This window comes from Antennarius striatus, chromosome 3, assembly GCF_040054535.1.
Source record: "Antennarius striatus isolate MH-2024 chromosome 3, ASM4005453v1, whole genome shotgun sequence".
NCBI classification, from domain to species: Eukaryota; Metazoa; Chordata; class Actinopteri; order Lophiiformes; family Antennariidae; genus Antennarius; species Antennarius striatus.
Genome location: NC_090778.1, coordinates 4,302,459 through 4,316,467, shown reverse-complemented (window position 1 = coordinate 4,316,467; position 14,009 = coordinate 4,302,459). Strand labels below are relative to the sequence as shown.

Sequence of the window (14,009 nt, the reverse complement as noted above, 5' to 3'; positions counted from 1 at the left end):
AAAACATCCCTATATCATCATTTTTACACCACCATGCTTCACCATCTTTACTCTGTACTGTGGCTTCAATTCAGTGTTTGCAGGACGTCTGAAAGACTGTCTGCGGCCCTTAGACCCAAAAAGAACAACCTGACTTTTAGCGATCTATGAAATTTTGGGCCAGTGAATGTGGTCTGGCAAATTGTAACTGCTTCAGCACGTCTCTTTTTTAACAATGGGGCGTCTTGCTTGTAGCTTGGCTTCACATAGACGTCCTCTGATTGTTACAGGACTCAGAGACCGCCGTAGATCTTCTCTGATCCTGCTTGAGCTGATTGTTTGCTGAGCCTTTGCCAATTTGGTTAGTCTCTGATCCATTTGAAGAGTCTATCTCCCTCATCTTTCTGGATTTGGCTGCCATTTTAAAGCCTTTTAAGATCATTTTAGTTGAACACCTATCATTTTTTCCACTTCTTTATAGGTTTTACCCTCTTTCATTAACTTTTCAAATAAAGAACACTCTTCTTCTGAACAATGCCGGTACATTGCCCGGAGTGTCCCCTGCAACGGCGGATGAAGCGGTTTGAAGATGAATGAATGAATGAATGATTCTCTGCATACTTTGCAGTGGAGGACACCATAGAGACTGAGCCAGAAAACCCTGGGATGTGTTCTTTTTATTGTTTCAAATTATTTTGGGCCCATTTCCTTTCATTGTAAGTTTTATTTTCCTATGATTTGTATAGTTTTCCAAAGTATTGGTTAGAGATGATAATTCATGTGGCACACATTTCATATTTTCATATTGCACCTCCTGCTTCAGTAGTCAAACCTTCGCATTGGGCCAATCTCCAGCAAATTCTAAGAGTTTAAGTTCTTTCAATCTGAATGAATGTAACACAAAAAATTCTCAATTTATTTATCATAAATTTATTTACCCGAAACATGAATGACAGAAAAGCCTAGTGTTTCCTCATACAAATTTTTTTTTCATCTTTTCTCAGTGAATTTAATTTGTAAAGCACATGTTCTACGTAACAAATAATCGCTGATTATAAAAGTAATTGCGGAAGTGCTCATTTTACATTCGGTATAACTTCATTCTGATGCGGAGCGCTCTGGTTCTTGTTGCTATGGAAACAGGGCTGATCCAGGTGGAGCCACTGGCTGTCATTCTCCGATCACGTGACTCCTGTGGCTAAGGAGCACTGAAGAAAGTGTTGACTCAATAGTCGCGTTGACGAAGAGTTGACAGTGAAGTTGAGTCTCCGCAGTGATTTTTTTTCTCTCTCCATCATTAACGATTAAAACAAAGCGGAAGAGAATTTTTTTTCTCTGGAATGGACCTCCGGACTAAAAGATCAAGAGAATAATTATTTATTTTCAAGCCTTCCAGGAACAGAAGTCATGTTTGTGGACGATCTCTGGGGAAAATTTTACCGCAACGTCTCACCCATTGGCGATATATTCGCTCCTGTGGTCTGATTCCGGAGCATGGACCCGCGGTGAGGGGCTGACGCCAGCTCCTTCACGGGGACCGGGGCAAGTCAGTGGAAGGAAGAACACCTATTTAAAAAAAATATATAAAAAAAATAATAAAAATGACGCATCATGGAATGCAATTATCTAAAGTTTGATCCTAATTTTCGTTTGGAGAAGTGACATAATGGGACGCACCAAAAAGGCGGAGACCTGTGTTCTTGTTTCGTGAATGTTTTGACTCTTTTCTTCTGTAGACGCACCTCAAGCTCCTGGACGACGGGACGACAGTGCGCGTTGTGATGCTTCTTCTTTATTTCTTTTCTGGTGTCAGTTTTGGTTTCCCCAGGAAGATCTGTACGATCCCAGTATGGCTCGTTTTGAAGACGAACTGTCCAGCCGCTACGGAGGCAGCTGTCCCGCCGGCCCGGCCAGAGGTACCAGCCGGCAGCCGGGGCCTCCGGGCGGGCAGAGGGTGTACAAGCAGACGATGGCCCAGAGAGCCAGGACCATGGCCATTTACAACCCAATTCCTGTCAAACAGAACTGTCTTACAGTTAACCGCTCTCTGTTCATCTTCAGCGAGGATAATGTCATACGGAAATATGCCAAAAAGATCACCGAATGGCCATATCCTTCCAGTCCGGTCCGAGTCATCACTGTGCCGAACTCCGCTTACAAATGTGTCCATTTAAGGTTCCTGGCTTACCGGCTAGAATATACCTGAATATAGGGGGGAAACACGACCTTAAATGTAATGAAAAGGGTTAACATTTTAATTCGGCGTGTATACCTTCTACAAATATGCGTTTATATAAATGTAATATGTAACTTCCACAGTTGATCCTCCTGTTGTCTCCACAGCCGGAGAGGGAAGGGCGATGGTTAAAACCTTAAGTCTGTCAGTAGAGATACTGTAAAATAGATTTTCTGCCAGGTCTGATAACAGAACAGATACATTTCTGGGTTTTTTTTTTGTTTATTTTGTTTTTTGTTTTGCTCAAAAAAGGGAGCCAATTTCCAGCCTAGTTCGGCGTCATTCCTTCTCCACCATATTTCAAGCAGCAGCTTGAATCACTGCCAAGAGGCAGACCTACATCAACGCATCACATGCGTAGTGTTTTGTGTTTTCTGTAAAAAAAAAGAAAGAAAAAAAATCAAAAGAAAAAATCTATATATTTTATTTTATTTTTTCTTGTATTTAGTTTTGAATTTGCTTGTAGGAATCTGGTTTCAAATCTGTTTTGTCCCTGTTGTGGACAGTAAAGCCTTAGTCGGATCAGACGTCATGCTTTCTGACCCAATGCTGACTGTATTAATTGGGTTTGAACACACAGCAAAACCTTACTGCCTTATTGTCAGATCATGTCTATACTTCTCTGTAGACGGTGCTGTCCAGGGTGCTGAACTCCCAGCACACACACACACACACACACACACACACACAACACACACACACACACACACACACACACACACACACACACACACACACACACACACACACACACACACACACACACACACACACACACACACAGGCTGGCCTTTGAAAACAAGGCTTAGCAGATCTGCATGGGTGTGACAGCAAACAAACAAGCTGCAGCAATAAAACCCAGTAGGGTGCACGTCTGAATTAGCAGCTGGTGCATTTTTTTTTTTTTATTGATTTAGACTGAACTTAATGATGTAATGCGAGAAGCCACCTGTTGACTTTCATTAATTGAATCAGCAACAAAATAATTTCTCAATGGTGCAGATTTGGGGCGTTTGTGGGTAAATATTGTCGCTACAACACCTCGTATATTAAGGGTGATTTTGTTCCAGGCTCTGCTTTACATAACCTACTGGCTGTTCAGAGCAGAGCAAACATTCGTGCATTATAACAATATGCACTGATGATGCAGTGCATTACTAAGACCTTTATCTTGATGCAAACCAAGCAGGCGGTGGACCTCTGAAGCAGCTTCCTCTTTCTTTGCCAAACTGGATGTCAACAATTCTGTTTACATCTATGAACATTTTTTTTTTTTACAGCCAGAAATGATTCTCTCACCCCCAAAAAAATATCAGAAATGCTGCATATTGATGAAGGAGCCCTGTGACTGACTGGTGGTAATTTTATCTTATAGGAAAACACATATAATAAGAATGTAATTATATCTAATAACAAATATAATATAATATGATAACAAATCTAAATTCAACAACACTAATCGACTAGTTGGTGGACTTGTTTCTATGAGGAGAATGTGCCCTCAGAAAACCAAATGGAAGAATGAGGGTATGTTTCAGACAAACACCCATTAAATTGGATCCAGGTGGATCCATGATATTTAAACTTTCAATATGGATCATTTGTTTTAGACATTTGTTAGAAAAATATACCAAAAATCACCACCAACAAATGTAGAAATGTCATTCCCAGTTGTGGTTTCTTGGTGATTACATTTTTACACTTTTTTTCTTTATTGTGTGGTTTGTGTTTGTGTGTGTCGTTTGCCGTCCTCAGGAGTTCCTTAACATTCTCACTCCATTTGAATACATGATCCTGGCCACCATTATAGCAAACTGCATTGTGCTGGCCTTGGAGCAACACCTACCAGCCTTAGACAAAACCCCGATGTCAGAGCGTTTGGTAAGTAGCCCCACGACAGCTTTGATTCCTACTGTGCAGCTCTGCGTGTGTCACACAGCAACCCTGCAGCCACTAGTGTTGTCATCACACTCTGAGACTCAGCTGAGACAAGTGTTTTGGGGGTGTCATTGAGGTTTGTCTGAGTGAATTACAGAATTGTCCCCAGTTTGAGAATCAGCCCTAGGAAACTTTGTGGTCCAGTTATTTTCAGCAGCAGGCTTTTACTTATGGTCTGCTCGGTCCAATCCATCTCCCCCCCCCCCCTCTACATGTTCAGAGATTTAAACAGTTCAGAATCACTTACATGAACATACACAGAATATATTTTTTCTCCTGGCATCAGTTTTTGCATTGTCAGCTAAGCAGAACCCTGCAGCCAGACGTTCAGTCCTCACTTACCTCAGGTTACCACTGCCCCCCCCCACACCCACTCTATTGTTAACTCTTCCCTTTTGCAGAGGCGAATGCTGAGAACCCCTTCTTTCTTTCCAATCAAAGAGCTGCTGGTACCAGGAGCAGGGCTGTTTAACAATGAAATGTTAGTCTCTGAGGCACAAAGCTGTGCCGCTGCCCACTCCAATTATTTGCTCCCTGAGATGAGCTAAAGTCATCCTGGGACAGGCTCATGCATGGAGGTTACCAGTTCATATTGGGATGTATTGTTATGTCAGCGCATTTTAGCTAGGTTAACAGAGTAGAACTTTATTGATCCCTTAAGGAGGTTCCGTCAGGGAAATTAATTTCTCCATTGCACACGGCACAGTGAGTACACAAAAAACATAGAAAAAGCACATAGAAAGTAGCCCCAGCACATAGAAAGTAGTACCAACACCAAATAGAAAGAATAGTAAATAACCCATCAAGAATAATAAAAAATATAAAGGCATAAATAAACAGGCTTAGTTAGGCAGCTTTTCATGCTTGACCTAATTATTATTCAACCTCTTGTCAGGGAGCGGTGTGTATTTGGCTGCAGCTAATAATTAATTAATAAACCAGTTATTCCCTCCATTAGTCAGTTCATCGTTTAATATCATCTGCAAAGAATGTCAAGTTCTCAGAACTGGTGCTTTTTCGTGTGACTTTTTGTGTCAGAGCGACAGCCCAAACTGTAAATGTTTTCACCTTAATATCGGACGTGTTTTTGGCCAGGGGGTGGGGGGATATTGTGGGGAAAAGAAGGAGAACAAAATGGTAAATTTACACCAGAAAAATCACAAATTTATAGCATAATTCTTGTCACTAACGCCAACAGATTTGATCCTTTAGTGAGAATGAAGGTGGGCATACTGTTTCACTCTGAGGCCAGACACGAAACAGAAGGGTTACTTTCATTAGCTCCACTTTTATTGATAAGTTACAAATTAGTGTATATCTGACATCCAATCATCCAATTTTAAGTTACTATTGATCATATGTACTGCAGTAAATATGATCAGGGGTTGGGGGATGCTGACTGGTAAGTGGTTATTTAATTTTTCTTGCTATGTACTTTCATCATACTGGCCACTGAAATCCACTCCAGTCTGTCATCTAACTTTGTTCAGTGAAGATGTGATGAGAAAATCACATGTGATTAGAGAATAATAGTAGAGTGAACAATTAGATCATCCATTCAAAGCCAGCTCAGGTCAAAGCTTCATACTTCATTCAATGCAAAATAATTTAGGATTCAAAGCCCAGCCCCTAATATCCAAACAGAAGTCAGATCTCGAAAAGAAAGTCTCAAAATCTTTTAATTATTGGATTGTACTGATCAGTTGTATAGAAGTCACATTAAACCTCCCAGACACAAATGGAGGAGAGCGTTGTCAGCGGAGTTTTTTTTTATCTTAGAGTTAGCTGTTAGAGAGCCATGACAGCATGGGGGCATTGATGATCATGGGACATTGAATCTTACAGACTGAAGACAACCGTCATTTCGTGAATCCTCCTTACTCTGCTCTGCTTTTCTCATAACAGGACGACACGGAACCCTACTTTATTGGAATATTTTGTTTTGAGGCTGGCATCAAGATTATCGCCCTGGGCTTTGCTTTTCACAAAGGCTCCTACCTGCGTAATGGCTGGAATGTAATGGACTTTGTGGTGGTCCTAACGGGGTGAGTAGCACTAACCTAATGGCTTATACAGCTGCTAACTGACAGGAGCTGATGGACAGCAGAAAATAATAGGGGGGGGGGTCTGCTGTTGTGTGTCTTGTATCACTAATGATCGATAGATGCGAGTAATACCAGATAGCACACTGTTTTTATTCTAATCTGAATAAACAAACTATTACCAGGGGGCTTTCACACATATACAAAGACAAGTGTTTCCAAGGAGTAACAACAGTGATGGGTCTAAGCTTGTTTCAGCCAATCAAATGGCTTGTTTCAAATGGAGTCTGCGTCAGGTGACCACTGCTAAGTGAATTCTTACTGATGCTTCTAAAAGCCTTCATTAGTCAATTTTGACAGTTGGAAACTAAAACCACACGCTCTGGTGATGGTATGTTCCTTCCAAGAGAAGAACGAGAAGAAAGTGTGCAAACATTTCATCCATCCATCTTCATCCGTAGTCGGGTCGCGGGGGGGGCAGCAGCTTCAACAGGGAATGTTGATCCTCATTCTTGCCGCTTCACACTTGGCTCCAAACATTTCAACATGATAAAAGTAATAAAAGTTTTATTGTATATCATCACATAGCCATTATTTGTACTGAACAAATTCAATCTGCCAGCTGTACAACTTCATCCCAGCACTAAGTAACGTGGAAGTGGTTGTCATGGATTTAGGAGTGATAGTACTTTTTAGTTTTTATTTTATTTTGTGGAAATGACCTCGAGAATATAGAATATGTGAGCTGTTTTTTTAAAATGTTATTATCTGTGGAGTAAACAGGGGATCCCTCGGTAGTGCACAGTTAACAAGGGAGTGCATTGCTAGTATGGGAATTGAGCCATTGGTGCAGAGAGGTGGAGAGCAGTGGAGTCTGGGGTGGGGGGTGGGGGGGTGAAGGTGGTGATAGACGACGCCATTACGCTGCAGAAACTCCCAGAGCACGATTGTTGGATGGGATCAAGCCCCTGTTACATAATGATACAGAGAGGGGCTCATGCCCCGTGCTGGATTTTCTGTCAGGAAACATCACTGCAATAAGCAGAGCCTTCACCAATTCCCAGAATTCTCATCCTCACACAGACTTGTTTCTGGTAGAGGCGAGACATTCGCCGGAAAATATAATAATGTCATCCATCAGAAGGAGTTTGGTATCGCAAGAGTACAGCAGATACTGTATATAACATAATGTTATAATATAATGTGTGTGTGAGCCTTAATGTTAAACCATTTTTGTGTTTCCTCTTTTTTTTTTTTTTTAAGCGAATATTAGTTTCCATTTATTTTAATTAAAATAAAAAAACTACTTCCATTAATCCATCAAAACAAAAAAATCTTTCATTCATTTTCACAAATTTCTTCAATGATGTCAGTAACAATGACGACAGTAACAACAACAACAATAACAACAACAATAACAATAGCAATTTTTAAAAATAATTCTTACAATATTTTTCTATGGCATGATTAAAAGATCAAGTTGATTATAAACTGTTTATTAAATTATAAAGTGTAAGTGTATATTACAGACTACTACTCCAGCATGTTTGAGTCTTCTGTGTGGTGTGAGTGAAAGTGTGTTTGCTTGTATGCAGAATCCAATGTGATGCTGGTTGTAAGGGGGGGGGGGGGGTTATTAACAGGTTGTCAGGCAGAGTATCCTCCTCCAGTGTGTGTGTGGATGGGAGCGGTCCACACTGGCCAGTTTGAGTTGGGGATGGGGGTGGGGTGGGGGCGGTAGAGACCATTAGAGCTGCGGTCTGGACATCTTATCTGTGCCAGGCTACACTGACGGGTTGAGCCACTGGATACTGGATCATTCTTCTAAAGTGCATGCACACACACACAGACACACACACACACACACACACACACACACACACACACACACACACACACACACACACACACGCATGCAGCTGGGCACACTTAAACATGCATGCACACGCATGCCAACAAATCACTTATCCATGATGATGTCCATTTCCTGCAGGATGTGCTGCGTAGAAACCAATATCAATTAGTCATTAGCCGTGACTCAGTGAGTTTACGTTACTGCATTCAGCTTATTCGGACGGGATTTCAAAATATCATTCGGCTCAGTAATCTGCTTGTAATGTGAGTGTTTGAGCGCTTTGAGTTTCCTGTTCAGTGAAAAGAATGTGGGTCTTAATCCTCTGCATCAGCACGACAAGTTAAACTGTAAAAGTCCCTCTAGAAACCATAGTTAACTGAGATCAGACTTTCACTTTCAACAGCAAATTCTGTTACCATGTGTTGGAGTCATTTCATTACTCAGGATTATGTGAACTAACAAAAATGTTAAACATTCCATTCTTCATGTTTCTGTCACTGTTTTCTGCTGTTAGATGTTTTGTGGCACTCATTAATGATATAATCTGTTTGTTCTTATTCTACTGAGTGCAGAATTAAATTACACTTTAGCCCCACCAATAAGGTGCTTATTTTTTCAGTGAGCATCTAATACAGTAAAAATACAATCAAAACTGCTGTTGGTTTATTTTGGCAAACAGTATTTTCCAAAGTGTAAAACGCACCTAAAAACCTTTAATTTTCTCAAAAACCGACCATGCGCCTTATAATCCAGTGCGCCTTGTATATGAAAACCATTTTAGAATAGACCATTCATTAAAGGTGCGCCTTATAATCAGATGCACCTTATAATCCAGAACAAATTATATATGAAAAAGTTTTAAAATAGGCCATTCTGAGGGTGCGCCTTATAGTCCAGTGCGCCTTATAGTACAGAAAATGCTGTAATTGTCATGTAAAAATGTGATGATCGCGACAGACCTTCTCCCCCCCCCCAGCCCCTTTGAGAAATATGTTCTTTAGCTCTGAGATGTCTGGCTGTCCTTACCAGCCTCTCTCTGACTGGTGAGGATACAGTGCATTTACCGGCTGCTAGAAGCACTTGCTCTAGCCTTGTCTGACTTCAGTAAATGTAGAACAGTGTTTCTCAGAAAGCCTTTCATAAATCCTTAGAAAGGGTGGTAACCTTTGCTGGGAATTCAGATATTATTTATGCTCTGAAAGAGAGAATAACAGTCATGGCATAGTAACAAGAGGAGAGTATCCAGGGAGAAATAGTGACAGTCATGGTTCAATTTGAAACAGGCTGCTGTTCTAGTTTAATGACTTGTCTGATTGGTCAGGACGGAATAATCAATAGGAATTCAAATTTAAGTATGAAAAATACAGTTGTCCTTTATAGGTTCTATAGCGTCAGCCCTGCTGACAGTAGTTTTATTTTCAACGTATTGATATTTGATCAGTTACTAGAGATGCACATAGAACAGATACAACTCTTAATCCATACACTACACCATCTTTTTTTTTTTTTTTAATGGCACATGCATTTTTTGAGGTAATTATGGTAAATAATGGAGCAGAAGAGAAGTTTTTGATTGGTTCCTCACTCAACCGAACGTAAATAAATATACCACATAAAAGGGATGAACACCAGCATTAAATTACATCATTTATCATAGATGATATTACTTTTCAAAGGCCTGTTTATCCTCTTAGATCTGATGACAATAATGATTTGATTGCTCCAACTTCTCAAAAATGGTTGGTGGTTTGACTCCCAGCCTTGCATGTCAAAATATACTTGGGAAAGACACTGAACCCTAAAGTGCTCCCAGTGGCTGTTCCACTGGTGTGTGAATAATGGTGAGAATGGTTCCAGTTACTGAAGAGTAGGTGGTCCCTGTCACCATCACTGTATGAATGTTTCTGCTGGCCACCAGAAAGAGGTGGGGAACACTCTCGACACGTTGTCAGCTTATTGCGGGACCACATCAAAAGGCAAACAAACATCACGCACACACACTGACATCTACAGCCAATTTGAAGAGATCAATTCACAATCAAAGTGTTTTTTGGAAATGGGGCAATACCAGAGAAACCAACGCAGAGACTGGGAGAACATACAGACTACGGACAGACAGAAATCAAACCTGGAACCCTCCTGCTGTGAGACAACAGGGCTACCCACTGCGCGACTGTTCCGCCTCTAATCAAAATGAAGCGAGGCCTGTCTCTGTCGTAAATAATACATAGAAGTAGTGGAACGCTTGCTGAGTTCCACTGGATCATTGGTGAAAGTGAGAATAAAGAAACTGCTGATTGACATGTTCATCAGGTTCTGGTGTCAAATAGCTGACAGCTTCAAGTGTACATCTTGACAGATTAAAATGATGAGCTGCTACACCATTAGTAGTCATCGTCCATGAAATTAGAAGCAAAAATCTTGTAATTACCCCTGAACCACAATAGTGAAGAATCTTTTTAAAAAAGTCTGATTCCAAAATCTGATGGATTGTTTCTGACTTATCACCCTACCTGTATAAAAGCAAAACCTATTAATTACGTTCTAAGTAATTCTGCTAACTGCACGGTACATCTCAGTAGTGTCTCACCAGTTCTGTGGTAATCTCATTCTGAAATACTATGACCATTTTAAACATGCCATCAATTGATCCTCGTGCACATTTCACAAGTGTTTCTATCCGCACACGAGTCTGAGGCAGCTTTCACAAGCCCCTAATCAGATCATGTGATAGATGTCTGAATGAAAGTCCAGTAGGCCAGCTCCAGCCTCCACCATGTTCTAATAAGACGTAGAGAATCGCTAATAAGAGCATATTTCAGCCTCCACCTGCTTCCCCCGGATCAATATTGTATTGAGCAGAGCACAGAGGGAATAGATTTGCCTCAATCCTTTTTATAGTTCACTGGATCTCAGCAGCAGTTGTTGGATGTCTGCAGAGGCTCTACAGTACAGCCTTCCCTCCTCATTGAGCTTAACACAGCTCTGCTCAGAGGAATGGAGTATTTTTTTTTTGATGTGAGTGAAGCCTCACATTATAAATAATATGCATGCGTTTGAAGGATGCATAATTCATCGTGCATTTTTACACAGAGTCAAATAAGGTTGAGGTGGTCACATTTTAAAAATTGCATTTGTTTACGAGTATTTTCACGTAAATGTAATTAACGCATCTTAAAGTCATTCAAAATGCCTTTTAACATCATATAAGAGCAAGTTAAATGGAGTATTCTGTTAGTATTCTGGTTCTAGGCGATAGCGGTTTGTTTTTAGCCATTGATTGTGTCATCTTCCAAGTTTTGCTGCTTTTTAAGCAAGAGTTTGTGGTATTCAATTGGATTAAAGATATACTTTTACTTTGGGGCTTCATCAGGAAGGACGTGCTGGAGGAAGGAAGTGCTCCATCTGATGATGGCTGCCATCATTGAACGGGTCTCTTGGCGCACAGAGAGGCTGTTACCCGTACTTATGACTGTAATAAAAGGTTTAAGAAAGAGATGATCATATACAAATAACACATTTTTTTCTTGAAAGATTATATATCAGGAAAAATTCTATACAGACTTTGTTTCCAAGTTAAGAACAACTTTTAATGGAAATTTTTACTAAAGTTTATTTCTCAATGAGGGCGTTTTTTTCACAGCCTATGCTGTGTTGGGTTCTGTTGGGTTTCTCTGTCTGTTAAAGCGCTTTGAAATGTCTGATGATGTGATTAAGCGCTATACAAATAAAAGCTGAATGAGGTTGACTGAAATTTCTCTGTTTCACACTAGAATGTTGAAGTTTCGGGCTTTTTAAAAAATGTTTTTACATAGTTTACATTTGATCCTACATAACTTTGCAACAACAACAGGACATGGGTTTTTTTTGTATTACAATGTTACGGAAAAACTATTTTGATAATTTTTTAGTATGGTTGAAATTTTTGTTACATTCAATTTCTCAATATGTTCTCCTTGTTGTCGGTGTGATTTACAGTCTGTCATCTTGGCTGTATTTTTTGAGTGAAGACAGATATTACATCTACAACCAATAATTTTATCGATGCGTAATTGCAATTGTGTAGTTTGTATGTGACAATTATGGCAGTTATATGCTACCCTCCAAATAATTTTCTTACCACCTCTAACCTCTCTCAACTCTTTGCTGGTGATGTTGTCTAAATTTATATGTGTGTAAATGGTTACAAGTTTGCACCATCGATAAAAAGAGAGGAGACACATTATCTTATGATTTATTAGTATTTGTACTTACATTTCCCAAATGTTTATCTCCTGAGAGGAATGCATAGTTAAGTTATCTTCCTGTAAACCCCGTCTGTTTTCTTTCCAGCAGTCTAAGATGTGTTGTGAGGTGGCAGAACCTTAGCAACAGGCGTATTGATAGGACGCTGATGAATGCCTTTTTTTTCTGCATAAATGCCTTATGATCAACAGATGATCATGGCTCTTGTAGCATCCACACCTCCCACTGAAGAAGCACCAGGGACTATTGGCTCTCTGTGTTCAGAAAACTCACAGTGCCAATAGTAGTTATGGTGTGAGATAGTGCTGTGCTGGATACCCAGTGTAGATACACAGTGAGATGCAGGAAAATATAAGAGAAAACACAGGATATCTGGATCTCAGTGAAAGTTAAAAAAAAATGCAAGGGAGACACAGTTTTCTTTGAATCAATATATCAATCAACTTTTATTTTATATACTGTTTTGATCCCCGAAGGGAAATTAAGAACGCACACTCTAGCTACTGATTCAAACGCATGCATACACATATATCAGTGAGTACAGGCCCCTGTTCACACACACACACAGGGGGGCCTGTAGGCATGCAGGGGAGGTAGAGTGGCAGGCAGCTCCTTCTTGGTGCACCTTAAATGAGCAATTTGTAAAGGGGACGGCACCTTGCTGAAGGGTGCCTCAGCAGTGCTCCAGAGGTGAGCTGACACCTCCCACTGTCAGCTCACCTCCGGGTATTTTTTTTGGGCGGGAGCGGGAATCGAACCGCCGATCTTGAAATCATAGGACGACCCGCTCTACCGCCCGCTTTACCACTGAGCCACTGCCGCCCACTGCCGCCCCCTATATAGCGCTTAATCATATCTGAAGACATTTCAAAGCGCTTTAACTCACCGAACCCTTCTTTAGTAAATTTTTAAAACATTTTTAAAAAAATTTAAGACATAAGAACAGTATTTTCCGCACTATAAGGCGCACTGGATTATAAGGCGCACCTTCAATGAATGGCCTATTTTATTTATTTTTTTATTTCATACATACACTGGATTATAAAGCACACTGGATTATAAAACACAAGTGAGAACTCATCTTCAATGAATGGTCTATTTTAAAACTTTTTTCATTTATAAGGTACATTGGATTATAAGAAATTGAGAAAATTAAAGGTGCGGAAAATACTGTATATGTTTTACTGTTGTATTTAATGAATTGTGCATTAATTTCACGAATCGACACGATGTGTCAAACGTACACAGTGATTCGTGGATGTTTGGCAAAAACACCCGACACATACATGAATCACTGTGTCAAGACAAAATCACATCGTGCCAAGACAAAACATGGTGTCGGGTGTTTTGTCTTGACTTCCTCATGGAGCCCCTAGGGTTCGATCAAACCCAGGCTAAGAACCACTGCCTTAAATAGTGATCGGGTCTTTTCTTTAGCTCAACTAGAAGGTATGGAGCCTGTTTTACATAAGGACAAACTTGTCTTTGATATAAATATTTGTATTTCTATGATCCCTTGTGTTTGATAATACTCACCAGAAGTACAAATATTTATATAAAACACACAAGTTTTTCTTGAGTTTCAAAAAAAAAAAAATTCAGTTGAAAACCTAGTTTTGACTTATTTCTTTTCACCAATGCAGTTACTGCCGAGGCGCCCCTGAGCAAGGCGCCATCCCCTTTAGAAGTTGTTCATTAGGGCGCAACAACAAGA

The 14,009-nt window shown here is 40.2% G+C and overlaps 1 protein-coding gene across 1 annotated transcript in view; it reads left to right on the top strand.

Moving 5' to 3' along the window:
- The first annotated feature begins 1,691 nt into the window (after positions 1 to 1,691).
- Positions 1,692 to 14,009, top strand: part of cacna1ba (calcium channel, voltage-dependent, N type, alpha 1B subunit, a) — a 112,250-nt gene continuing 99,932 nt past the window's right edge. The window contains exons 1-3 of the mRNA XM_068310129.1: positions 1,692 to 2,088; positions 3,991 to 4,096; positions 6,059 to 6,198. Of these exons, the coding sequence (XP_068166230.1) occupies positions 1,829 to 2,088; positions 3,991 to 4,096; positions 6,059 to 6,198 (506 nt within the window). The 5' untranslated portion in view covers positions 1,692 to 1,828. The remainder of the gene's footprint in view (positions 2,089 to 3,990; positions 4,097 to 6,058; positions 6,199 to 14,009) is intronic.